General features: G+C 49.9%; 10 protein-coding genes across 10 annotated transcripts; 7 read left to right on the plus strand and 3 right to left on the minus strand.

Annotated features, from left to right (window-relative positions):
- Positions 1 to 588: 588 nt before the first annotated feature.
- On the minus strand, positions 589 to 2,928 carry PENARI_c008G00301 (uncharacterized protein; the record flags this gene model as incomplete). The annotated part of the gene is made up of 1 exon (XM_022631275.1): positions 589 to 2,928. One exon carries the CDS (start codon positions 2,926 to 2,928, stop codon positions 589 to 591), a length of 2,340 nt encoding a protein of 779 aa, XP_022488660.1.
- Positions 2,929 to 3,424: 496 nt separating this feature from the next.
- Positions 3,425 to 5,340, plus strand: PENARI_c008G10861 (MDR family MFS transporter; the record flags this gene model as incomplete). Its single annotated transcript, XM_022631636.1, has 4 exons — positions 3,425 to 3,652; positions 3,729 to 4,498; positions 4,581 to 4,954; positions 5,009 to 5,340. 4 exons carry the CDS (start codon positions 3,425 to 3,427, stop codon positions 5,338 to 5,340), a joined length of 1,704 nt encoding a protein of 567 aa, XP_022488475.1.
- Positions 5,341 to 5,726: 386 nt separating this feature from the next.
- Positions 5,727 to 6,203, plus strand: PENARI_c008G03653 (DUF4267 domain-containing protein; the record flags this gene model as incomplete). Its single annotated transcript, XM_022631391.1, has 2 exons — positions 5,727 to 5,844; positions 5,920 to 6,203. The coding sequence occupies 2 exons, from the start codon at positions 5,727 to 5,729 to the stop codon at positions 6,201 to 6,203; spliced, it is 402 nt and encodes a 133-aa protein (XP_022488729.1).
- A 552-nt stretch (positions 6,204 to 6,755) lies between these two features.
- PENARI_c008G07500 (uncharacterized protein) lies at positions 6,756 to 13,750 on the minus strand (the record flags this gene model as incomplete). Its single annotated transcript, XM_022631516.1, has 8 exons — positions 6,756 to 7,979; positions 8,038 to 10,389; positions 10,450 to 11,553; positions 11,612 to 11,918; positions 11,983 to 12,346; positions 13,201 to 13,238; positions 13,301 to 13,497; positions 13,559 to 13,750. The coding sequence occupies 8 exons, from the start codon at positions 13,748 to 13,750 to the stop codon at positions 6,756 to 6,758; spliced, it is 5,778 nt and encodes a 1,925-aa protein (XP_022488870.1).
- A 463-nt stretch (positions 13,751 to 14,213) lies between these two features.
- Positions 14,214 to 14,648, plus strand: tpcL (anthrone oxygenase tpcL; the record flags this gene model as incomplete). The annotated part of the gene is made up of 1 exon (XM_022631526.1): positions 14,214 to 14,648. The coding sequence occupies one exon, from the start codon at positions 14,214 to 14,216 to the stop codon at positions 14,646 to 14,648; it is 435 nt and encodes a 144-aa protein (XP_022488723.1).
- Positions 14,649 to 14,998: 350 nt separating this feature from the next.
- On the plus strand, positions 14,999 to 15,916 carry tpcM (methyltransferase tpcM; the record flags this gene model as incomplete). The annotated part of the gene is made up of 1 exon (XM_022631603.1): positions 14,999 to 15,916. One exon carries the CDS (start codon positions 14,999 to 15,001, stop codon positions 15,914 to 15,916), a length of 918 nt encoding a protein of 305 aa, XP_022488850.1.
- Positions 15,917 to 16,452: 536 nt separating this feature from the next.
- PENARI_c008G03456 (uncharacterized protein) lies at positions 16,453 to 17,420 on the plus strand (the record flags this gene model as incomplete). Its single annotated transcript, XM_022631383.1, has 2 exons — positions 16,453 to 16,531; positions 16,606 to 17,420. 2 exons carry the CDS (start codon positions 16,453 to 16,455, stop codon positions 17,418 to 17,420), a joined length of 894 nt encoding a protein of 297 aa, XP_022488782.1.
- Positions 17,421 to 18,408: 988 nt separating this feature from the next.
- On the minus strand, positions 18,409 to 19,994 carry PENARI_c008G01806 (uncharacterized protein; the record flags this gene model as incomplete). Its single annotated transcript, XM_022631327.1, has 2 exons — positions 18,409 to 19,721; positions 19,772 to 19,994. 2 exons carry the CDS (start codon positions 19,992 to 19,994, stop codon positions 18,409 to 18,411), a joined length of 1,536 nt encoding a protein of 511 aa, XP_022488524.1.
- A 1,090-nt stretch (positions 19,995 to 21,084) lies between these two features.
- PENARI_c008G11993 (uncharacterized protein) lies at positions 21,085 to 22,409 on the plus strand (the record flags this gene model as incomplete). The annotated part of the gene is made up of 3 exons (XM_022631678.1): positions 21,085 to 21,129; positions 21,225 to 21,749; positions 21,816 to 22,409. 3 exons carry the CDS (start codon positions 21,085 to 21,087, stop codon positions 22,407 to 22,409), a joined length of 1,164 nt encoding a protein of 387 aa, XP_022488739.1.
- Positions 22,410 to 23,537: 1,128 nt separating this feature from the next.
- PENARI_c008G04857 (uncharacterized protein) lies at positions 23,538 to 24,854 on the plus strand (the record flags this gene model as incomplete). The annotated part of the gene is made up of 1 exon (XM_022631436.1): positions 23,538 to 24,854. The coding sequence occupies one exon, from the start codon at positions 23,538 to 23,540 to the stop codon at positions 24,852 to 24,854; it is 1,317 nt and encodes a 438-aa protein (XP_022488759.1).
- Positions 24,855 to 25,128: the final 274 nt, after the last annotated feature.

The following is a 25,128-nucleotide window of genomic DNA, read 5'->3' on the forward strand; positions in this document are numbered from 1 at the left end:
GGGAATAGGTCTGCGCAATTACGCCGTTAATCGGCCTTACCGTCAGCTTATTTTTTGCATCGGATTCAAAATGTAAAGGTAAACACACCGAGCTTACAGGGTCTCGCAAACCCCCGATGAATGCCAAGAGCACCGACCATTCATGCAAATTACCCGACCATGAAATGCAACAATACCGAACTGCACCCTGGCTCTAGTGTCTAGTAATCTGCTCCTATCCTTATAATAGACTGACCTCGACCTCTGTTTGACCCTAGGACGCTGTGGCGTCCGACCCCCAGGTCATATGATCGTCAATTATAAGAATGGGTCTAATTGTCTACTGTTCTTTTTCCCAAGGAAAAGGTTCAAATCCGATAGATTTCGGCTTAAACACTAAAAATTTTAGTTTCTGTTTGCTTTTTTTTTTTTTTAAAAAAAAAGTAGAAATGAAATAGAGATAGGACATGAACTCCTTTTACTTTATTCTAGATCTCTAATTGATAAATGTGGGTGTAGTCATAGGAATGAGCTTGACAGAACGGGAATATTGCAGATGACAAATACAGTTTATGTCTACATACAGACGGCACAAATGCAGCGTTTTTTTCATGCCGCGGCCCATTCTGTGCCACCTGGTCCATAATCTCCTGTGTCTTTCATCAAGTTATCCAAGAAAGCCAAGTCGAGATCCTGAAATGGATCATCCTCAATTCTAGCTGCCGTCCCAGGGTATTCAAACTGCTGCATGGGATCATCTGAGAGAACCTCCGAAAGTAGCGGCGCAAAGAGGGCAGTTACGTCATTGTTGTTGCTGTTGCTGTTTATTTTCTTACGGTGATGATTGCTATGGGGATCTGGAAATATAGATGTTGCGAGAGAGTTCGGCTGTGCTTGCGTCTCTGCATCCGTCCCGGCTCGCATGACGACCGGGGATTGGCTCTGTCGGTAATTTGCCGGTGGCACATATTGTGCTTGGGAATTCATCCTGTCAGCGTGACTCACGCCCGCAGTTTTAACGACCCCGAAATACGGAATATATTCGTTTTTGCCAGGGATCGTCGTGTCACCGGGTTGTGATTCTTCAGTCTCGGGCCCTCGTACGCTTACGCTTTGGGCACTTTGGAGGTCACCTTCAGCTGCTTTGGCTTCGATGGCGAGCAACCGGCCCAGCAATTGAGCGCTTCGTGCACTCAAAGTATCGGAGTTCAGACGGTTGAGCTCCTCCATGTTTTCCTGTGCCTGCTCAATCATGGCACGGTCGCCCAAGTATTGGGCAGCGAGGAAATTGTCGACCGTTGGGGAGCGGTGGCTATCCAAATGAGCCAATAGCAGGGTCATGGCGGCCATTAGGGCGGTGAAATCGATGGTGCGGCAACTAAAAGCTACTTGGTTCCAGCGGCGCAGCATGATGAAGCGGGATAAGATCTCTCGAGAGGCGTTGACACAAGTGATTCGGGAGTAGTCGAATTTGCGCTCAACCGAGTCGCGAAGCATATAGGGAAGGTGAAGCTGGTTGAGAAGGTTGTAGTGAAATAATTGTTCTGACAGTCGCCGCATTTCCCAGAACAAAGCCTGTGAGTCTTTCGTCTGGCCACTGAGGTTCGGGACCAGCCACCACCGGCTTGGCAAGCTCCGGGCCGCTCGCTGCAGCTCCTTATCGATCTCCTGCGTCCAGGCGTAATCATAGCTGGCCGAGTCAGATTCGTTGCGCTCCAAAATTCGCGATGCGATGACACAGTGGATTCGTTCAAGACGACCGCTGGCCGAATCCTTGGCGAGCATTGTATCTGACGCCATACTCCGATCTGTGGTCCCCTGTGGCATACCGAGCATAAGACACAGTTGTCGATCGTAAAAGACAAGGCGGAACCACATGAACTGTGGGTACGCCTTGGTCTCCGGGTGGAGGACCGTGTACTGAGCCCGGTCCCCCGACCTATGAAAGCCCATGGACTGCGCGATAGTCATGGCTCGCCGCGCTGTCCTCCAGCTTCGTCGTAGATATCCGCAATTGGCTTGATACAGGCTCTCGAGCATAATACATTCTAGAAACTCAATGCTGCCCACGAAACTGTCATTTGTGGCCACCAAATTGATCGCTTTGTCCGCTAGTCGTTCGCGTATGACTTGTGGTGGCTCCGAGAGACTCCGAAGCTCTTCATGGAGATCTGGGTGCAGGTGCTGGAGGAAGCTCGCTAGATGCAGCATGTGACGTGCTATCAGAACCGGGTTGACGTTCTGATCCGGGATCTCGAGCAGGCGACTTTGCGACCGAAGGCCATGCCGATCGAGAATACCGTATGGGGTTGTTAGGATTTCATGGAATGGAATAGAATGGTGGCTACCACAGGCCTTGTAGATCCGGGCGGTATCTTGCCGCGAGGGCAAGGAATCGAAGAGAGTCCGAGACAATGCATTGGCTCCGGAAGCGCCGCCAACCTGGGCAGGGACTGAAGGTCTGTCGAGATTGAGATGGTCATGAAGATGTTCTTCCTCGGCCGGGGTATGAATGGGCCGATGAGATGCAGGAGACGCGTGATTTGAGGGACGTTTGTACGTCGAGGCCGGCGTTGGGATGCCGTGGTCCAGCGGCGGGCCATCTTCAGCCATTGTTTGGCCATTGTCGCCCGCAGCAAGAAATTGGTCAAGTTGAGTCTCCACTCGTCGCAGGCGATCCCGCAACTGGCGGTTGTCCAAAGGGGTGGACACTTTCTCCGGGAACTCCTGGCTCACGCATTTGGTCCAACGTCTATCACAGCCAACGCAGACTGCGTCATCGGGACTATCAAATACGCATTTCATCTTTCGTCGCTTGCATTCCCAGCAGCTGCGAGTTCCTCTTCGAAGTTTCTTACGTTTGGACGGGGGCACTGAATCCCAATCATCTAGGTCGAGGGCGGGATTCCTGCGAGCTTGTCCCATACGCTGAGCAGGGGTAGCGTCCATGATGGGTCTTGTCTATCTGGTAGCTTGCACGTTGATGCACACGAGTAGTTCGTATAGCCCGGCAAGCTATTGTGTCGCAGGCAAATGATTCAGATATATGGGTACAAAGGAATTATGTGATTCGAACACCTGGGCATGAGCACGATGGGGACGCAAGTCACAGGTTGTCTAGAGTCTTGGAGCTCCGGAGAGGCGGCGGAGCAGTGGTGTGTCATCCTTTGTGACCGTACCTTACGAAAGGCCCGGTAATATTCGAGCCAAAAGGGGCGCCAAGCCCACCTCAGGTCCTGTTCCAAAATTACAATACTCCGCCGTGATATCGGCGGAACGAATTCCTACTTGCACCATTCTTGATATTCGTCCGCCGCAATGGGGGTTGCGAGCTTAAGGGGGCTCAAGGGGGACTGTAGACATATAAACTGCTGTCCTCCAAGAAGCCTCAAAATGGCCTATAATTTCAGCATTCCTCTACGGTCACCAGACAATAACGTGCAATATGTCGGCACCCACTTCCGATTCAGAGTTCAGCAAGAACGAAGCAGGCCATTTGCCTGACGGTACCGGCCTCAGAAACAAGGAGCGAGGAAGCGATGATACTGAGGGGAGTGGTGACTTGAGCCAGGACCTGGACCAGGAATCGGATCCGGAGTACGCGACGTCCTTCCGCTTGATCATCATCATGGCCACTTTGAGTCTCAGTACCCTGATCGCAGCTTTGGACCTGGTCAGTATTATTCATGCATAGGGAATTGCGCATTTTAGGCATTGTACACAGTTAACACGATCAATTCGGTCCATAGGGTATCGTTGCCACGGCTATCCCGAAAATTACCAGCGACTTCCACGCACTCAGTGATATCGGATGGTACAGCGGTGCCTGTTTCCTTCTCGTTGGAACAACCTCCGCCCCGTGGGGTAAGATGTACAAATACTTCTCGGCTCAATGGACGTATATGACAGCACTTGCCTTGTACCTGATTGGAAGTATCGTGGCCGCCGCCGCACCTAACAGCATTGCACTGATCGTGGGTCGAGCTCTGCAGGGCTGGGGATGTGCGGGCACCCTCGGCGGCTCTGTTCTAATCATCAACTTCACGGCACAGCCTAAGACTCGCCCCATGCTCATCGGCCTATGGATGGGCGTCTTCATGATCGCCACGACCATTGGCCCCCTGATAGGCGGCGTGTTCACGACCGAGGTGACATGGAGATGGTGTTTCTGGGTGAATCTTCCGGTGGGGGGCACAGCTCTCGTACTGCAATTTCTCTTTTTGCGAATGCCGAAACACATTAAGCCCACCCCCGCGTCGTGGAAGGAGATTCTACTGCACCTTGATCTCCCCGGCTGGAGTTTGCTGTTCGCCTCGATCATCTGCTTCACGTTAGCTCTGCAATGGGGCGGCATGGAGAAACCATGGAGTAATGGCTCCGTCATTGCCACCTTGACCGTTTGGGTTGCCTTGACGATTGCATTTGTGGTCGTCGAGTGGTTTCAGGGCGAGTACGCTATCATGCCCCTTAAAATGCTGGCAGGCCGTATTACATGGTCCCATCTCTTATACGCGTTCATGTGAGTATGATTTATGCTTCCTTTTACCCAGAAGCCTTGTCTGCTTTGACATTTTGAGCTAATATGTGGTCTTGTTCTGAAGTGCCAACCTAGCCAACTTTCAGATACTGTTTTATCTTCCCATCTACTTCCAGGCCGTGCATGGCATGTCAGCTATCAAAAGTGGCGTATACTGTCTTCCGTTCATGGCTTTCTATACTTGTGGGGCTATAGTTAGCGGTATGATCGTTGGGAAGACCCGCTTCCTACAGCCCATCGAGTTTATTAGTGGGTTCATAGCCGTCCTTGGCGCCGCCCTGATCTACTGCATCGACGTGGACACCTCGAAGGCGTGGTACATCGGCGCTCAGATCCCCTTTGGGCTCGGAATCGGTCTAGGAAACCAGGTTCCGGTGACGGCGTTACAGGGTTTCGCGACGCCAGAAACCGTGGCAGCGACGATGGGAGTAGCTTTCAGTGAGTACTAACAAATCCTATTAGCATTGGTCCTCTCCGCTAATTTCCTCTCAGTGGCCCAATCTATCAGTGGGGCTTACTTTGTTTCGGCTGCGAATTCTATCTTCAACAACTACCTGCTGCAGACCTTGGCGAGAACTGCTCCTCAAATCGATTCGGCAGAGATCTTGTACATTGGAGTGTCAGAAGTTGCAAACGTATACAAAGGAGAGCAGCTGACTTTGGTTCGAGACGCATATATGGTTGGTATCAAAGATGTCTTTGCCTTCGCCCTGGCCGGTACTGCTCTCACCGTGGTCCTGGCCCTTTTAATCCCCTTCAAAAGACTTCCTTCTCATGAGACAAAAAAGGCCGAGGATAAGGAGGCAGCAGCCAAGGCCCCTTGAGCTATCATACATGCAAAATACATGAACTGCGAGCATATCGGGCGAAAAACCAACGGCAGATCAACTCACAGAATGTGGTCAAAGGGCCTACCAGGTGTGGTTCAGACACATAGATTAATAGTCAATTCATTTAGTGAATTAATGCTGGATACCTAGTGTATCAGCAATTTAGGTGATTTCCTATGTGCCTAGACATAGCATTGAACCTTGAAATTCCCCGAGTTCCGATCTTCCCTGCAGCGGGCCTTTGGTCGCCAGAAATTATATTAGCCCCATTTCCCTTTATCCTTGGGAATCCCGGGCTCTTGTATACTGATAAGATCAAATTTTCCCAAGTAACATCTACCTTTGAAACTAGCGCCTCCTATTGAATATTTTTCAACATTATGTCTGACTCAAACCATCTCACATACCTCCCTTATATCCTCGACGCTGCCACTTGTGCCATCGGCTCTCTCCTCATCTATTCGGGGGTGAAAGGAACATTTATCGACCCTCTTGCCTGTAAGTAGCCTTGTGCCGGTATTTCATGATCTGCCTGCGTCCAAAACTTTCAGCTTATGCATACACTTTTAACAGGGGCCAAGGGTTTCGGACTTCCTACAGCAACTCCAGAGAATGTAGTGCTTTTCCCTAGCGCGACAGGCCGAAACCTCGGCGCCGGCATTTTTGTCTGGGCCATGATTCTCCTTCGCGAGAGAAAGGTCTTGGGCATTTTCTTGATGTGCTGGTCTTGGGCAGGCGTCGCTGATACAAAGGTTCTGTACGCACATCCGAAGGGAACGAATCGAGCCATGCATATTAGGAACACTGTGCTCGTATTGGTCCTGGGACCTCTCTTGATCCAGTCATCTCGGTCCTGATTCCCATCTCCACCGACCGACGTAGGATCGTTTTGGAAAGATATGAGAAGGGGGCTGAGAACCGTTTGATCGTTGTGATTTTTTGCGGACAGGAACCCTCTAGAGATTTAGACAATGGATCCAACTCGATAATTTATCTCTCTCATTCTTGGATCACTCCTCCTATCATACGTTGGCCGTCATGCTGAGCCGCGGTATTCTGGCAGCAAGAGACTTACAAGTTTAGAGGCCAAGCAGCTTGATCGCAAAATGCCCAGGCTAATTAAGCTGAGCAGCTTGGGGAAAACAAAAAGGAGCTCTAAAAGACCGAAATGGGAAATAATTATGAAATATGGTTTAGCCGTAATTTGACAATAGTCCATGTTCCTCCACATGGAGATATATTAATCTAGACATGAGGTGAATCCTGCAGCCTCCGAGAAGGATTTGGCGTTACGCATTGGAGTACTGAAATCTGGAGTATTGAAACCATTATTTGAGAAGGGGGCATAAATTGCGTGCTTCGGACTTTAGGGATAAATATCTCAGACCAAAATGGCCCGAAAAGACAATCTAGCTGTAATACTCCTCCAACCAACTCCGTAAGTCTCCAATCGTGGGGTATTCGAGGAATAGACTTCCTCCGACTACTACCCCGAGGTCCGCCCGGAATTTTTCCGCAATCACCAAACTCATCAAGGAATCGATGCCTAGGTCCGAAAAGCTGGCGTCGTCGGTGAGATCCGCCAGGTCCTGTCCGGACTCCGAGGCGATAATGAGAAGCGCCTTGGCAGTCGTAGTATCCAAATTTACGCCAACAGGCTCTGCGCCGTTAGTGCTACCGATTTCTTTGACTGCGGGTGTGGCTTTCGTGCCGTTGATGCCGTTGACTCCGTGGACGACGGGTGGCTCTACCTTCGGGACGGAGGGCTTGGAAGAGGAAGAAGCCGTTGCCATAGGGGGCGCATTAGCGTCGTCGGGCGCAGAGAAAAAGCGGCTGAGCAAGATTCGCGGGTACCGGCGGAATTGCATACCACCGACCATGCCGATGATCACGTCGTCTTGGAGAATGTAGACATCGCCGAGATACACACTCGGGTCATCAGCGGTTGGGATCATCTTGACGTACGACCGGTACTTGCCGCCCGGCACGAGAGGTTTAGCAAAGCGCATCGAGCGCCAGCCTGGGGTGACACAGAAGTTGTTCGTTGTATCTCCGGCGTCCGTTACGTTCATGACAAAACCAGCCAGATGAGCGACGCTATCGATGAAATATGGAGGTACTGTCCAGCTGCCGCCTTTCTCGCTAGTGAGCTCGATGTCGGCAAACGCTTCATATTCATGTAGAACCACTGATTGCATTCCCCGATATTTATCGGCGTAGTTTACCAATCTGTTCGCGAAGAGAAGATAAGCCATGGCGTGATTAAAGCGGTTTGCGGCGCCGGATACCACGAGACGTTCAAGGTCTTCGATGCGGCTTCGAATAAGATGGGTTATAGGAACCCAAGAGGCAAGCCATTCCTCGGAATTTCCGTAGAGGACAGTCGCCGTAGCAAAAGGCTCACCTGCGGTATCGCCGGTCTGCACGTTATACCACGTCAACTCCGCTGTGTTGGTGTCAATACAACTAGTAGCCACGACTTGGATGAGCTGCTGTGATTCTGGATTTTTGTTGGCAACGAGTCCTTTGCGAACTTCCAAGTTGGTAATGTTCATATGGACTTCTTTAGCCTTCGGCCTAAGCTTCTTGGAAATATATTCACCTAGAGTGAAGGCAATATCGGCGTGGATAGACTGCATATGATATTAGCTTCGTTGGAAACGACAATCGTCAGAATTGCAGAGGACCTACCGATGTAACCACTCCACAGCCGTTCATTTCATGGCCCCAAGCAGCAGCGCGGAAGTCAGACTGCATTAGATCAGACTGTATGACAACTGTACCGGATGTCGCATCGAAAGTTTGATCGATAATGCGGTGGACGGTCGACGTGCTGAGACCGGACTTGGCTGGTAGGACGGGATGCAGACCCTTTTCTTTGTCGTAATAGGTATTGCCTTTGGTGAGGGACCAGTCTCCCTCGTATTGAATCCAGTAGCGCTTCTCATTCCATGCGTAGGTTGGGAGGTCCAATAGCCTCAGGTTCTTTTCAAACGGTCCATGGAACGCATTCCAATCGACCGTCACCCCGGCTAGATGAAGAGATGCCAGGCTTTGGGCTAAAGTGGTCCAGTTATCCTCACCCCGACGCAGTGATGAGACGACCAAATTAATGGGCGAGAGAGTGGACTTGACAAAGGCCACACTGACGGGATGGGGTCCAATTTCAATCCAAACAGTCTCATAATTGACGATGCCAATATTTTGTGCCGCTTCAAGAGCTGTTAAAAAGTTGACAGTCTCGCGAGTGGCTCGGCGCACGTAGTTACCATTGATACTCTTATTATCGAAGACCACCTTGCAGAGCAAAGGAGAGATGATGGGAATATTGGGGGTCTGGAAGACAATACCACTAGCGAGTGCTTCGAACTCGTCTAGAACCGGATCGGTCTGGGCAGAGTGGAATGCAAAGGCAACGTCCAAGCTGAAGCATTTATACCCCTCAGCCTCGAGGATAAGGATGATGGCATTCATATCTTGGATCGGACCGCTGAGGACCGTTTCCTTCGGGCCATTAATGCAGGCAATCTCATACGGTTCATCCTTGGCGCTCTCTTTGATTTGGGCAACCGAAGCTCGTACAGCCACCATCTTGTGATCACCCGCTTGACATTTCTGTTGAAGTAGCGCGGCTCGCTGGCCAACAAGGAAGATGGCATCGCTAGCTGAAAGAACTCCCGCGATATGCAAAGCTGCGTACTCCCCTAAGCTGTGCCCGATAACAACGTCAGGCCTCACACCTAAAGTGCCCCAGTACTTGGCCAGAGCAATTTCTGTACAGACCAACGCGAGTTGTGTTTGAACTTGCGAGTGCTGATAGTCTTTTTCATGACTTCCATCAATCACAGGAACAAAAGACGGGAATCCCTGGCCTTGGGCAATGATGTCCAAGTGTAGGATTTGAGACCGGAAGTAGGGCGATTGATGGAATAACTCGAAATTGGAGGACTTATACATTGCCCCCTGTCCGGTGAAAGCAAATGCTACCGGAGGCGCTCCGGTGGCTGGAATGGGCTTATGCGAATCCACTGATCCAAGGGCGGCATTCAGCTGTTTCTGGACCTGGGATATACTGGACGCAGCAATGGCCACACGGTGATTGTGGTGGTATCGGCGGGCGGTGGTGGAGTAGGAGAGATGAGCTAGGAAGGCCTCGGGGCTCTCCTCTAGATATGCAAGCATCTTTTCGATGTTCCCACGGAGAGAGACCTTGCTTTTAGCTGACACGGCAATTACGTGAGTAGATCGAGGGTCTGCTTCTGCGGCCTCCTGCCTCTCGGGGGCATCCTCCAGTAGAAGGCTGGTGTTACCTCCAGCCGCACTGAAGTTATTGACGGCAGCCATTCGCTTCTTCCCGGGAACTCTTGGCCAATCAGTCTTTTCATATGGGATGCGAACTTGTCGCTGGTCCAAATCTTTTGGGAAATTAGGGTTTAGCTTATTCTTTATACCAACGTGTGGTGGAATAGCATTCTTCTGCAGCATCAGGAGGACTTTCAACAGAGCCGTGATTCCGGCACTCGCTTCGCTATGGCCGACATTCGACTTGACTGCGCCGATATAGAGTGGGTTTTTGGAGCTGCGGCGCCTGATGTTAGGTGCATACACAGTAGTCACAGACTGGATTTCTTCGGCGTCCCCCGCCTGGGTACCAGTACCATGCATCTCGACGAAACTGACATCGAGGGGGTCCACGCCGGCTTGCCTGGCAACAAGCTTGCCGAGGTATGCTTGGTGGCCCGCGTGGGGATGGGTGATAGAGATCGCTTCGGCGGAATGATTTGTGGCTGCGCCTATGATAACCCCGAGAATGTTGTCGTTATCAGCCTCGGCATCCTCAAGACGCTTCATGACTACGGAGCCAACGGCATCCGCTCTGACATAGCCGTCCGCCTCACTGTCCCATGTCTTGCAAGCATTTGGTGTTTTGGATAGGAAGTGACCATGACTGAGACCGGCAAAGGCGTCCGAGTTAGTCAAGACATTTGTTCCACCAGCCACCGCAGTGTCTAGCTCACCGCTCCACAACGCGGTGCAAGCAGACTGTGAATGATCGTTAGCAAAGGTTTGTCTAGACGTTGATCACCCCGAGCTAGAACCTACCTGGATGGTTGCTAAACTGGAAGAGCATGCGGTATCAATGCTGTAACTCGGCCCAGAGAACTTGAAGAAATAATTAATTCGACCCGGACCAAATGCACGACATCCACCAGGAATAAAGTAAGTGCTGATATGCTGCCCTGTGTTGACTTCTCGGTAATCGTCAGATGCCTGGCCATAAAATGTCCCAATGCGACGTAAGTCCGTGGCGGCGGTCCTGTTTGCAGTATAACCAGCTCGTTCAAGTGCCTCGTATGCAGTGACAAGAGCAAGTCGCTGCATAGGGTCAGTTTGCTCTGCTTCACGGGGCGACATGTTGAAAAAGGCGGCGTCAAACAGCCCCGGCTCGTCGATGAAACAACCGTACGGTGTATGGCTGGTATTAACTCTCTTTCCGGCCGGGTCGTAGTGGGAATCAACATCGAACCGGTCGGATGGTATTTTCCTGTGAACATCTAAGCCCTTTTCGAGTAGATCCCAGAATTTTTCCGTGTCGTTTGCACCACTCGGCATCCTGCAGGACATACCGACGATAGCGATCTTCGATTGCTGGGGCCGAGATGGTCCGCCGTCGTCCTGACGGAGATGGTTGTGCACCCATGGCATGATCTCTTCGGTTGAAACCTCTAATTCAGGAGAGCTTTTCAATGCCTGAGAGAGATCGCGGATGGGAAGTGAAATTCGGAAAACGAACACTGTACACTGAGTTGCTCTCAGATTCCTGGCCAGTTGAGTCACTCCCTGGGTGACCTTATCCCATTGGATGGTCCGAGTGAGAATCTCTGAGATAATTTTCTCGAATAGTTCGATCGCATTTTCCGCAGGGAACGGTTGACCAGTGCTGGTGGAGTAGATGGGCAACCGTGGCGAGAAGCGAGAGTTCGCGAGCTTCATCGAGCCTGTGTGCACAATCTCTTTCACATTTTCTGGGGTGTAGATGTGCCTTGCATGGCACAGACCTCCGTATACCGGCAGGGGAATGCACTTGTGATTGTGGAAGAATTGGGCTGTACGGAACATGACCTTCAGTCTCGCTGGTGGGCCACTTATCGTTACCGATGTGGCGCTCAAAGCGCTGATAAAGATCTTGCCCGTCTCAGGGGCTCTCTGTATATCCTTTTAGAGCTTGAAAGGTCCAAGAATATATGTTCAGAACGCAACTGACCTCTTTAGCTTGAAGCAAGTCAAGCTCTTTTTGAACTTCATCGGCAGACACGTTGGCTATAACATAGGCCCAAGTATCTGGTGAGCTATCATCCGCCAAGTCAGGAGCCTCCAGGTTCTGGGAGACCTCGTTGACAAGAATGCCGAGCCGGAAGGCCTGTCGTACAACCTGAGCACCCGTGATCGAAATTTCCGCTACCGAAGAGGCCAAGGAGAGGGCAGCGGTAGCCAAAAGGCCTATCCCCAGGCCGGCCAAAGCTGTGTTAGCAGTGGCATTGTCGAAAGCATCGGGATAGGTCTCATAGTATCTGCTTTCCAGTCAGTATATCCACTTTTGGAAAGGATGTTATCTTCTTGTTGTATATCACTTACCCAATGAGGGTACCCACTTCGATGACACAGAGGAGGATGCCATCTATAGCCCCAGAAAGTTGGCCACTCCGCAGGTCGGCAAAATCCGCAAAGTTCAAAATCGTGTCGAAAGGAGGGACTAGCTTCCTTAGAGCTGTGGGCAGCTGTCGCACTTCTTCCCGAATAGCGATGGTGGCCTCCTCTAGAAACCGGGCAAGAGCTGGGTGTCTCCTATCCTTGCTGTGATTAAGAAGTTCTCGAAAGGTGGTTTGCAGGTCATCCTGGGGAAACTCATTACTGAAGTAGATAAGCTTCATCTTGCTGGAGAGAGTAGTGTGGTTTCTCATGATCAGTGGTTGAACTTGCTGAATCATGAAAGCATGTCCTGCACAATGGCAGATGTTAAGACGTTTTTATATCACAAGCCAGTCTAGTCTATGTCGGTCGGTGTCAGTAACGGAGCTAGCATATCTTACCCACCGTACGCTTTACCGATGACCGAAGGCTGGGGTCTCCGAAAGGTATGAGCCTAGCCTTTTTTTTCGGGGCATTTTAATTCAAGCTCAAAGCAGACCGAGCAGCCTTCAAGCCTTGGGCCTTATGAAAATCGAATTTTCTCCACAATGCCCTGGTCCTCACTGGAACAGGCTCAAATGGATCCCATTTATAGATTAGTGTGCCATCACGGCAGGTAACTTTGTGCCGCGGAGCCTTTTTCTTCGTGATATATAGCCTACGCTGGGGTGTAATTCTAGGAAGTCCGGAAGAACGTATCAACCAAGACAACGCGGTGAGATATGAGCACTCCGGTCTATTAATACTAGGCCTTGGCTGGTTTATCTTAGCTACGGTGGTTACAAAGAGTTCATCCGGGCTGAGAGAAGTGGCCAGGCCAAAGCGAGCTGAGTAGAGTCCAACCGATTCATTCGAATTTCTGAAAATCTTAACCGGGTTGTTGTAAATCTAGCCACCAGATAGCTGGTATTGTAACGCGGCGTCTCGGTACTGAATGTTGAACACGATTTTATGTGGAGTTCAAAGCTATTTAGAGATATGACCATCCATATCCCATGAAGGCATGATAGTGGTGAATCTAGAGATATACTCAGGCATACGTGGAATAAGAGATGGTATTTCTTTCAATGCATCTCCACTTTCTGAATATAAAGGTAGCAAGAACGTATGTATCTAGTTCGTGGAGCTATTTGTAACAGTGTTAGAAGCCGTTCACAATCTCACCGTCTCGAATGTACTCTTCGACCCAGCCGATTGTCATCCTGCAAGGAGTTAGTAAATTAGGAAATTCCTTTTGGCAGTAAATAAAAGAAGATGCACATACATGCTTTTCTTTGTATCAGCAAACTTCTCATGGTCCCCAGCCAGATGCTCCTTGTACCACGGATCTTGCTTCATGCGCTTGTAGTCATCGACACTCTTGAAAAATACCTGACTAAAACAGTCAAAGTCAGCCACATTGACCATCTGGTGATCAAAAAGCTGTGTCATCATAGCCCTTGTTGCAGTTTGGTTGTGAATCTATTTTGTTTTGCCAGTTAGCCAAGAAGAAGCGGACATAATCACGGATTGAACAGCGCACCTGGGTCCACCGTATGACATTGTACTTGACCATGAGTCCCTTTGTCATCGGCGCGGAAATGTTGACCATATGATTACGGTAATCCTTTTCACTCATACCAGGTTTGCGGTAACCACAAATTGTCAGGCAGAGATACTTGTTCTCCGTCGACCCTGTCTGCTCCGGAATCTCAGGGTTGTCAGGATATGCCATTGTTCACGCCGCTAGATCGAACACTTCAATTTGAAAAAGATCAGTATAGATTTAATCTGTGAACAGCGTCATCACAGGAGGAGGAGGAAGAAGAAGAAGAAGAAGAAGAAGAAGAAGAAGAAGAAGGGAGTAGTGGCATTCGGATAGATGTAATAGCCCGAGAATAACTATTCCTTTCACGTATCCGAATGGGCCAGGGCTCATAGATCGGGACTTTCAAAGTTATAATTCAACGCACGGAATTTGTTCCTGAAAAAAAAAAAAAGAAAAAGGGAAAAATAAGATCAAGGACTCTACAATCTTCGAGCAAGAATGCCGTTTCCAACCGATTCGGCGCCAAAAGTTGGACCGCAGGCAACTGCTGTGATCGGTGGCTCTTTTCTCACAGGCGAGTACTCAACCCGTTGCTCTTTGTAGCGACGATAACAGCTGGAATATGTATTGATGTGGCATTGTAGGCGCCATGGTCTGCCTGTCGGGTGTAGTAATTCCTGTCTTTCTTGACACAGACACGGATTCCGCCCACCTCCTTCGTCAATGGGTTCGCGTCTACCATTACGGCCATATCTACATGCCAGCTTTGTGCGTCGGCACATTTGGTCTCTATCAGTATACCGCGCTACAGAACTATCGCAATAATGGGAATTGGCTACTTTACGCCGTGGCTGGGGTAACAACGATCGCTATGGTGCCGTTCACGTGGGTTTTCATGGCGCCCACAAACAATGTTCTTTTTGGGTTGGATAAATCGGCAACAGAATCAATGGCAGTGGAAACCCTGATTTCCGTGCAGGACATTATTGTGAAATGGTCATGGTTGCATATCGTCCGCTCCCTTTTTCCGCTTGTCGGTGTCCTGCTTGGCTTTCGAGGGATTTTGCGGGAGCTCGGTCTATAAAGAAACTAGGGGGATGTATAAGCATTTCTGGAGGTAAAGGCTTTTCTGGATCTCGACTTCCGCAATCACACTCGGAAGGATTCTTATCCCTGCAAGTTTCCGTTTTGTAAGTAATGCTCGTGCCCTGCTCGGTCTCTTTTGTGCGGGCCATTTGGACATTAACGGACCGCCGACATTCAAGTCATCACTGTATAGATTAAAAGTAGACACAAAGGCCATCAACGGATCACTCATTTTAAAAAAGGCAATTTTTGATAGGAGCATTTGAGAATATTACCTTTTTCTCATCCCTTGTCATCATTCACTGCGACCCTTCCGAATCTCTTCCTAGTAGATTGAAATCTGTCACCATGAGCCACAACGGAACAATTTTCAAGCAAGACAAGACTTTCTGGAATGATTACCTGAAAGGTCGACCCCAGCCACCCGAGTCTTTCTTCACACGTATTTTCAACTACCATCGGGCTCACGGCGGAATTTTTGGCAGCGTTCACGACGTCGGCGCCGGCAATGGTCCATATTCCGAGACCCTACGCTCCAGATTTGGACATGTCATCGTATCGGATATCGTGGCCAAAAACATCGAATTGGCTCAGGATCGCCTCGGCACCGAGGGATTCAGCTACCGCGTCGCCAAGTTGGAGAACGCTGATGATATCCCCGCCGAAAGCGTGGACATGGTCTTTGCAACGAATGTAATGCATTTCCCTGACCAGGAGGTGGGAATGTCCGCCGTAGTGCGGCAGCTGAAACCTGGCGGCACCTTTGCTTGTGCAACCTTTGGACCGGCTCGATTTGAGAATCCGCAGCTACAGGATTTGTGGCAGCGTATAAGCTACCAGGGTGGCCGGATGCTTCTCAAAAAGTCAGAGGACCCCATGCAGGTCATTGGTGTTATGGCCAGGACACAGGACAATGCCAATATTGCTCCTCTGGATACACGCTTTTTCGCACCGGGGGTGAAGCGCGTGCACCTGAACATGGCTAACGGAGGAATTGTTGGAATCTTGCCACCTGAGTATGCGCATCTAAACACCGAGAGAGATCATACAGGAGCTGATGATGAGATCTTGTTTGAGGACGCACCGGAGTGGAGCTTTGAAAAAGATCTAGATGGCGTCAAAGAGCACATTTGCTCGTTTCCATTTGTTTCCGATAATCTGGCCGGTTTTACAGACCTCTTTGTGGAGCTGGACGATCTGCTGGGAGATGGGAGAATAGTTAGAGGTCATTGGCCTGTGAAGATCGTACTAGCAACCAAACGTTGAGATAAAAAGTCTTAGTTCTTTTAGATCTTGGACTCTCTGACTGTTTGCAAACATTCAATATCTACATTACGATAGTTTTATGGCACTATTGGAAGTCTCAAAGCAGCTACTTCTCGTCAAAACATGTATTGTCTTTGTCTAAGAGTGAGTAACGAAGAGGAGCGAGCCCACCGACAACTTTGCTAAAACTTGAAACAAATCTTCCACTCGTTCTGTGGTAATCTACAGTTGTTCATATGAAATATAATTACAAGCACCTGCTTTCTTGACTTGTATCAGCCGTCGCACCCTGTAGTGATGATACCATAAAAGAGCAGGCGGGATGCCGACTAAAGTGATTTTGGAACATCGAAGCATGTTGGGGGACTTGCCTCACTGTTGTTGCCAGTAGGTTTGAGCACGCAACTAGGCGAATCGGGACATTACCGCGAATACAAAATCAATATGCCGGTTTTAGAATTGACCGTGACCACCGGAAACTGATAAACTAGGGTAGTGAGAGTTTCTGACAGTAGTATTTTATTCGACCGAGAATCATGTCTAAGAACCCTCACTGCTGTGCAGGTTCTTTGCTAGTACCTGAATATTTACCACGGACGTTTATTGTGAACATCGGTGCCCGAGAGACTCTGCAAGTGCCATCCTGATCTATGGATCTTCTATTCTATATTAGCTGACCACTTTTTGAGGCTTCCCAGTCGAATTACGAATCTTGGACGTGACGACTTTCCACCAAATGACCACTTACGCGGTCTTAGGTTCCACTGGGAACTGTGGTACTGCAATTATTCAAAATCTCCTCCAGCGCCCCGACGCCAACATTAAGGCCTATTGCCGCAGTAGGGCCAAGCTGGTGCGTCTCCTCCCTGAGGTCGAGGACAACAAGCGGGTGGAAATCTTGGAAGGCAGTATCCAAGATCAGGAGGTCCTTTCAGCCTGTCTCCGGGACTGCCGTGCTGCCTTCCTCGTTGTTTCGACAAATAACAACCTTCCGGGATGTCGACTCGCCCAAGAAACGGCTATGAACGTCATTCGGTCACTCCGGAATATCAAGCAAGCTCCCAAGCTGATCCTTCTTTCGTCGGCTACAATTGACGACCACTTTTCTCGCCACATCCCTTTCATCTTAAGGCAGATCCTGCTTCGCTCTGCCTCGTATGTCTACAACGATCTAGTGGAGACCGAGAAGCTTCTGAGAGCAGAGAGTCATTGGTTGACCACCATATACATGAAGCCTGGTGCTTTATCGGTGGACAAGCAGCGAGGCCATGCTTTGAGTCTGACGGAGGAGGGAAGCCCGCTTTCATACCTCGATCTGGCCGCGGCCATGGTGGAAGCGGTTGACGATCCGGACGGCCGCTACGATACGCAAAATGTTAGTGTGGTGAATACAAGTGGGCCGGCAAAATTCCCAACTGGAACTCCAATGTGTATTCTTATGGGGCTTATCAGTCATTTTTTCCCCTTTTTGCATGGGTATCTGCCATCGACCGGTCCTGGTTGAGATTTCTGCCTTCCCAGGTTCAAGATAGCTCGGAGATGATAATCAAGTCTAGTTAAGGACTTTCGGAATAACTTAGAAGAATATATAACCATTTGGGTACAATCCGTACAGTCCTTGGGGCTTTCGGGCTTAACGTCCGGTGCTCAACAAACTAAAGACAATTCTTTAGGGCCATACTAAACGGACCCCAAAACTTGCTAGATGGACCCGCCAAAAATGGCTAGACTATAGTCAGTAAGGCTAAGTAATTGTGATACACCTATTATAAGCACTATCAGGCACTGCTAATGCACTGGAAGTAAGAGACGTCTAAAGTACCCACATTTACTACAAAAAGACTGATAAACTGAAGTCAATTTTTGGTATATTGTTTATATCTGGCGTTTGCATGTCATTTCCAATTCCTTTTTATTTAGGAAGCGTCGGAGAGCTCTATAAATAGCTAGCCCTAAGCAGCTTACCCAATTTTCCTTACTTTTCAGAAGCAATATTGCGAGATTTCGACGTAAAATAGCGAGCTGGCTACTCCATAAGCCAATTCCTCCATTTTTACATGGGTTTTCAAAAACAGTGGTACATTTTCTATATGAGACTTACAGAACTAGCTAGTACTTCGAATTGGAGAGGAATTGAAAGTGACTAGCAAATACTTGAGAAGTGAGTAATGTACCAAAAAGTGACTTTATTTTACTAAAGGTATACTCGAATATATAGGTACCTTGGATGTCTCTTTGTGGTGCTAAAAATAGACCTAATGATGCTCATAATACTGGGTGAATCACAGTTAATACGCCTTACTGACGATGGCCTCGCCATTCTTGGTGGGGGTTCATCTAGCAAGTTTTGGGTCTATTTAGTATGGCCCATTCTTTATCACTGTATTTGGCTTCCTAACGATAAGTTATTCAATTGGACCTTTTCTTCAACTATATTGATATTCAATGGAACGAGGCCACATGGTTCTGATTAGGGCTATACTCATGGAGCACTACGACCAATCGCCATCCAGCAAGTCTTCCACGCGTTTCCCTTCGGCAATTTGCTGATGGATATCTTCAATTGTCCAGGGTACAAATTGGTGTCCTGAGGGGAAATTGGTGTTTTGGAATTCTGAGCCAACTACCAAATGCGCAAAGGCTTGTCCGTATTTTTCGTACGCATAAGCCTCAGGATCATGCCGAAACATCCATTTGGGGAATCGCAGGCGGACTTGCTTTGGGTCCTTCTGAATGGCATCCCAATCTGTGGTAGAAGCATTCAGAAGCTGCGAGTTGACGAATGCCATCTTCTGCGTGCAGCTAACGCGTTGGTACCGCAGCAGATTGTAGATCCTTGCACCCAAGGGGGCACCGGCGCCGCCGCCCGCGGAAGTGGCGAGTTGCAGGCACGAGGCAAGCGTAATAGCATCCTCGATGGCCAAAGTGGCCCCAGCGGCGGAGGCAGGCACACTAGAATGAGCGGCATCCCCCAATTGCACAACACGCCCGCCGGCGGATGTCCATTCGGGGCGCAGATTGCGCCAGAGCAGCGGCCAGTGAATGATGGTGCCTCGGGGTGCCCGGCGCACCAGGACCTCGATAGCCGGGTCCCAGTCGGGTACTCGTTGCAGAACCTTAATGACATCCTCCGGGTTCACGTCGGGGTCCCAAGATTCCACTGGTGGGGTGCTGCCCTCCAACAAGAAGCTATCCCGCGGCGTAAGCCCAAAAGCCACCAGCTCGGGCGAAATGAAGACGCCCATATGCATTCCCGGTCCGAGCCAGTACTCCTTTGTGGAAACACCGCTGGGCCAGCGCTTCTGCACCACCTCGTCTTCCAGGGTCAGCTCACGCGGGTAGACACTACGGTACACCGACATGCCGCTAGGCCGCGTGGGCATATGCTCGCCGGCAACGAGCAGTTCGGAACGCGACCGGAAAGCGTCAGCTGCGACCACGAGATGCGCAACCCTGACTGAGCCGTCGTCCAGCACCACGCCACCAAGGTCGGCGGCTTCGTCTTCGAAATAGTGATCCACTCGCCGGCCATAGTCCACCCGGAGACCGATCTTGGCCACTTGGCGCAGGAGCATTTGGAAGAACTTCTTGCGGATCTGAACTGGTCCCACGAACGGATAACCGTCCCGTTCGATAAGATGTTCGGGGTCGTTGTAGCTGGGGGCAGAGGGTCCGTAGATGATCTCGCCATTGTGCCTCACGTAGTAGCTGGCCGCGTCAACTTTGTCTTCCTCCAGCTCGCGGAACATGTCCGGCCAGTGACGCATCACGGCAACTGCCGAGGGCTGGATGATGATCAGGTCCCCTATGCAACTATCAACATGAGGCCATCTTAACTGTAAGGGTGTAACCAACCGCTGTAATTGGGACCCTGGCTTCGTTCGAGGATCCCAACCACATTATGCCCCTTTCTCCAACACTCCAGAGCTGTCATTAATCCGCCAAATCCCGCACCAACGATCAGCACGTTGACATGTGTCTCTGGGGCACGTTTGGGAAGTGAATTCGGGATGCTTGCCCACTTCTCCGGGTCATACTCATGCGGATCACCAGCGACGATGAATTGGTGTTGCGACATTTTGTACTCTATTTCCGTCTCTGAAACTGCAAGCAGATAATCTATTTTAGCGGAGCATATAGTCTTGTCAATAACAGACGTTAAAAGGAACATTTTGACGCCTTCGTAAGCAGCTGCTCTTCCAAAATAGCCGAAATATCGGGAACATGGACAATGGGCCGAGAGTTTTCACTGGGGCACAAGCACGTATCGGGACTTTTGGCGCTTGGTGCCAAGATAGATCTTACAACACGGTGAATTAATATGTCGCTTGCCCTTTAGGGCTACAAAGACCTCCTGGCTTTCACCTGTATCAAATATCCATGACCAGCCTGCGTCATCGGCATATTTCGTGTTCGATGCCATATGCGGAAAATGGGACAGTTAGCCCAGTGAGCAGCGATGGCAACTTGGGAGAATTGATCAAGTAGCAGGTGTATGTTGTAGGAGTCCGAGTGGTAATAGCCACCCTACACATAGCGATTCCTTCTAATCGCTCGGGGTGAATACTGTTTTACTATGGCGTGATAGGAAAAACATCATTCATGATAGCTGGGATCTTTACTAAGCGACTTGGCGCCCCTGTTCGGATTCGTGCATTTAATAGAGCGTCGCAATCACCATCCTGCGGGCGAGAGCCCTGCAGCACTGCCCTCGGGGCCGAGACGATCTGAGGTACCATTCAACCCCATCGGCTAAAGTATATTATGCATAGGCGACACATTTCTTATCCACTCTGGGCTATTTATTGTTTGAAAGTACTAAAATATTAGTCTTATGGTTGTATTCAAGTTACTCTCCACTCGGCCAAGGAGTACACCAAAACAACGGAACGACTTATTAGAGATGAGGCTCGGATTCTGGCATCAAATCACAACGTTTTCTACTTTCAAGAACAAAAGACGCGATGACAATTCTGGCGGAGCTCGAGTCCCAAAGCAAGGAGCTTTCCTCTGCAATTGAGAATCTGGTAACAAATTGCCAGAGAGCACAACTTTATTCCGATTTTACAGTACTTGGGAGGCGACCACAGATTATTTCACACGAAGCTCCAGCAGAGATCCATCGAGCTCGAGAGTCGGTTTTGGCGATTCTAAACAGACTCCAAATCATGCTGGCTGGCCCAACCGACTTCTTGAGGCAACTGGCCACTCAGGTTAGCAGACAACTTCCTCTTCGCCCTTCCCCGCCTGTCATCCTTTCAAGGCGTCTCCAGGAAGCACGAGCAGCTAGCTGATCGAGCTGTAATAGAGCCAAGTCCTCGCCTGTGTGCAATGGCTGGGAGAATTTCAAGTGCCCGCGTGCATTCCGCTGGACGGCAGTGCTATGATTAAAGACGTATCGGATCTCATAGACATACCCGAGAGTCAGCTCGCTCGAGTGATACGAATGGTGGTGACGGCCGGGTTTTTGCAAGAGCCTCAGCCAGGCTACGTAGCCCACAGCACTCTATCAGCGTCATTTGTCATTCAGCCATCTTACCTGGATGCCACCATGTTCCTAGCTGAACGAGTGACTCCAGCCGCGTTGGGGATGGCAGTAGCGACGAAGCGGTGCTCAACGTCATCCAAGGAATTGACTCCGGATACCCATATTATCGGCTCTAATGCACCTAATGGGATTGCCTTTGCCGGGCCAAAAGAGGCCCGGCTGCCCCGACTGCAGCGTCAATGGCATGCATATCTCCGACATGGGACGGGACATCTGTGCGATACAGTGACGGACGTTCTAACCTGTCTCGAGCCCTTTCGGATGGCCAATGCAACAGTTGTAGAGGTAGTCCTTCTCATTGTCATCATGATCCCCGTGTCTTATTTCTAACTAATGCTTTTACACATGCAGGTCGGGGCGCGATCCACCGAGCGAGCGGTCGCCCTTGCCAGTCAATATCCTACACTGTGCTTCACGGTTCAAGTGAACCAGATAGGTGACTCGCCCTTGACTGGAAAAGAGAGTCTACCTGCATTCCTCGATAAGACACGACAAGTGCGTCCGACTCCACGCGTGACCGTCCAGCAGCGGGTCCTCGGCTCCCAGCAACTCGTTTTCGACGCCGCAATCTACATCGTCAATTTACCCTTGCCAATACCGGGAATGAAATCCTCCTCCTTGGCGACGCAAACGAGTGCCGAGCTCAAGGCACACCTGGATGTACTTCGAATGAATCGGCTAGCCACCATGGTTCTCGTCGCACCTTATCTATCAGAGAGCGACAATGAAAGCATGGAAGCGGAGGCCCTGATGCGGATTCGAGACCTGTCTTTATTGCAATTGCTAAATGATCAGGAGCTAGGGATCTCGAAGTTGGTCAATCTAGTGAGCGGTGTGAGTGACGGCGAGGGGAGACTAGTCTTGGTGAATCGGGTCAAGTCGCCAGGGAAGCATGGTACCGTTGCGTTGGAGATCAAGTATCAGGCATATACGGACCATGAATAAAAGCATGCAAATTGCCTATAAGGATGTCGGGCCTATGCATATACTACCTCAGATAGTAAGATTACGGTCCTATTTTTATATTCTTATGAAATAGGAAGTTGTTGTGTTATCACGTTCTGAGATATTGACTTCACTATACTATTCTGACTGCGGCGTTCGCATACGAGGCTCGCTTACTGGATACGGTATTAAGTTACCTAAAAGTATACATGTGAGACCTCGGAATATTCAGCGGGAGGCGCGGGGCCCCCCGCGCCTCCCGGTGTTGGTGGGGTTTAGCGGGCTTTGGCATGGCCTAATTCCAAGTTCGACGAGCCTAGAACTACAGCATGTTAGCCCTAGGAGGTAATCTATCAATTAATACCTAAGATAAGAAGTAAGCGGCTTCTGAGTGGCAGTGAAGAATGTAACCCCTCTCTATACGATTCCTCGGCATGCAGGTAAGGTGAACTGGCAGCATACGCAATCCAGATTATAAAGCATGCATTAGCGATCTGCATCACGGATACTCATCTAGTCTCTGGACCGTAAAAGTAATGACCAATCTCTCAAGACTTCAATTTAGTTTGTCTATCCACAATTAATCGCTATCGCTCCAAAATTTTGCTCATATTACTCAACCACTGCAACTCAAACCCCGCCAACTCCTTGGCTACATGTTGAAGATTTGACTCCGGGATATCCCGGATTAATCTGCCACAATGTAATCTTCAGAGCCTCAGAGGGATCTACTTGCTCTACTTGCTACTTGCTCTTCAGTCTAGCGGGAACCCAAGCTCACGTATCTGTCTTTCTCATATCGTAGTGTCGGGGCCATGATACACCAAAAGTACGATGAATGAGTATTCCAGCTCCATGGCTGACGGCCCGCTTCCTGATAGCTGTGATTTTGGGGGCGAAGGAGTAACCTAACAAGGAAGACGCTCCTTTTCCGTATCAGGCTCGCTCAGGTCTCCGTATAGGCCCCAAACGACGCAATCCTTGCTAGCGCAATCAAAAGCCTCAGGAAACTCTGAGTTTGCTTATTGACCAAAGCTCCCATTTTCGAGCCCTCAAATGCCGCAGTCCGCCGTTTGCCTCAGATGATGTGTGCCTTCATCCGGAGACTTGTTAGACCAGGATTGAGAAATGGACACAACACGATCCCCACACGCTCCTAGTCGCACTAGCGTTGAATCGCCCGGTCTCAAATTGCGGGAGAGTTGCAACCGCTGTGCCGCATCGAAGATCAAATGCAGCAAGGAAAAGCCGACCTGCGCTCGCTGCACAAAACAAGGCAGACCATGTGAATACTTTGCTACCAAACGTGCAGGACGCAAGCCCGGGAGCCGAGTATCCCAACCCATCCCAGTGACCCGAGATCAGAATATACCCGCTACGATACCAACGACCACGGCAGCAGTGACGGTGACGGCGGCGGCTCCCATTTCGACAATCGATCTATCAGAGCCGGAGATGATGCAGCTGTCACCCGTATCACCGCCGGGGGCCTTTCCAGACATCTTTTCGGGACCTTCGTCCTTAGATGATCCCTTGGGAGATCAGACAATCTCGACTCCAGCCACCTTGGATTTCAATTTCACCGATTTTTCCACCTCCGACGTCGCGTTTTCAATGCTGGACCTACCCGATGCAATTGATCTAACAGACTCGTCCTACTTTCATCATTTGGGCGGAGCGAACAATTTATCCGACTGTGGTCGAGCTACCACGTTACCTCCGCAATTGTCCGCCGTTGACGCGGCGGTCGCTCCAAATGTTGCTCCGCCGCAAAATCCGACGGACATTCGACCTGCTTCGGCCGACGGGCATAGCTCAGGGCAGATTTGCAGCTTTGCTCGCGCCCTGACCCTTCTCAAAGATACTCCTTCATCCGCCTCATGCACTTGGTTAAATCAAATGCCGGTGGAAAGTCATGCCGGACTCCACCCCGTGCGGACCATCCAATCCGTCATGACAGAAAATGAGCAGACAGTCCAGGTGATTAGCGATATCTTACAAGAGAAACCTGTGGAAGATGGGTATCTACTGGCGGTACTATCCGTGATCATTTTGAAAGTGCTGGCTCGGTATGCTGCGGTGTTACGACAAATACCGGGACTAGGTGGCGACGCTTCCGAATGGAATTCTCCAGACTCAGGACAGATGGAATTGCTGGAGGACATCTCCTGCACTTATCGCGAGACCCTAAGCCGAAAGGTCGCGCAGCAGGTTTTTGGCCAGCTCCACCGCGTGCAGCGATTGGTCAACATCCTCTCCCAATGCTTCCAAGCCGACGGCGGACGTGCGGAACCCCAGAATCTCACCAGCACAGGCGTTTCGGATAATATATTGTGCATGGAAAGTTTGTTCCCTTTTTCTCATTGTATGTTGGAGCAGTTTGAGAATGATTTACGCAAGCGTCTCCGTGCCCTCTCCGCGGATATTGTGGGCAGGCTTCGCTGAGGATAAATAATGACCATTTTATGCTGTCTACGCCTTTCATTGTTTATGACGAGTGGTAGAGTGTTTCATCTTTCTGGGTCTAGATAGTTATGTTCTAGTTGACTTCTCAGAAAAGCAATGCGGATTCTACAGTGAAATCCTAAACTTTTTACGAAGATTGCTCCATAATATATGAGTATGGAGCTAATTTGATGCGGACTATTATGATGTTTGTCTGGTGTATGGAGAGAATTAAGTTTTTCCAGTCTCAAGCCATTCGAGACGCATGCAATCA

This window comes from Penicillium arizonense (assembly GCF_001773325.1).
Source record: "Penicillium arizonense strain CBS 141311 chromosome Unknown PENARI_contig008, whole genome shotgun sequence".
NCBI lineage: Eukaryota > Fungi > Ascomycota > Eurotiomycetes > Eurotiales > Aspergillaceae > Penicillium > Penicillium arizonense.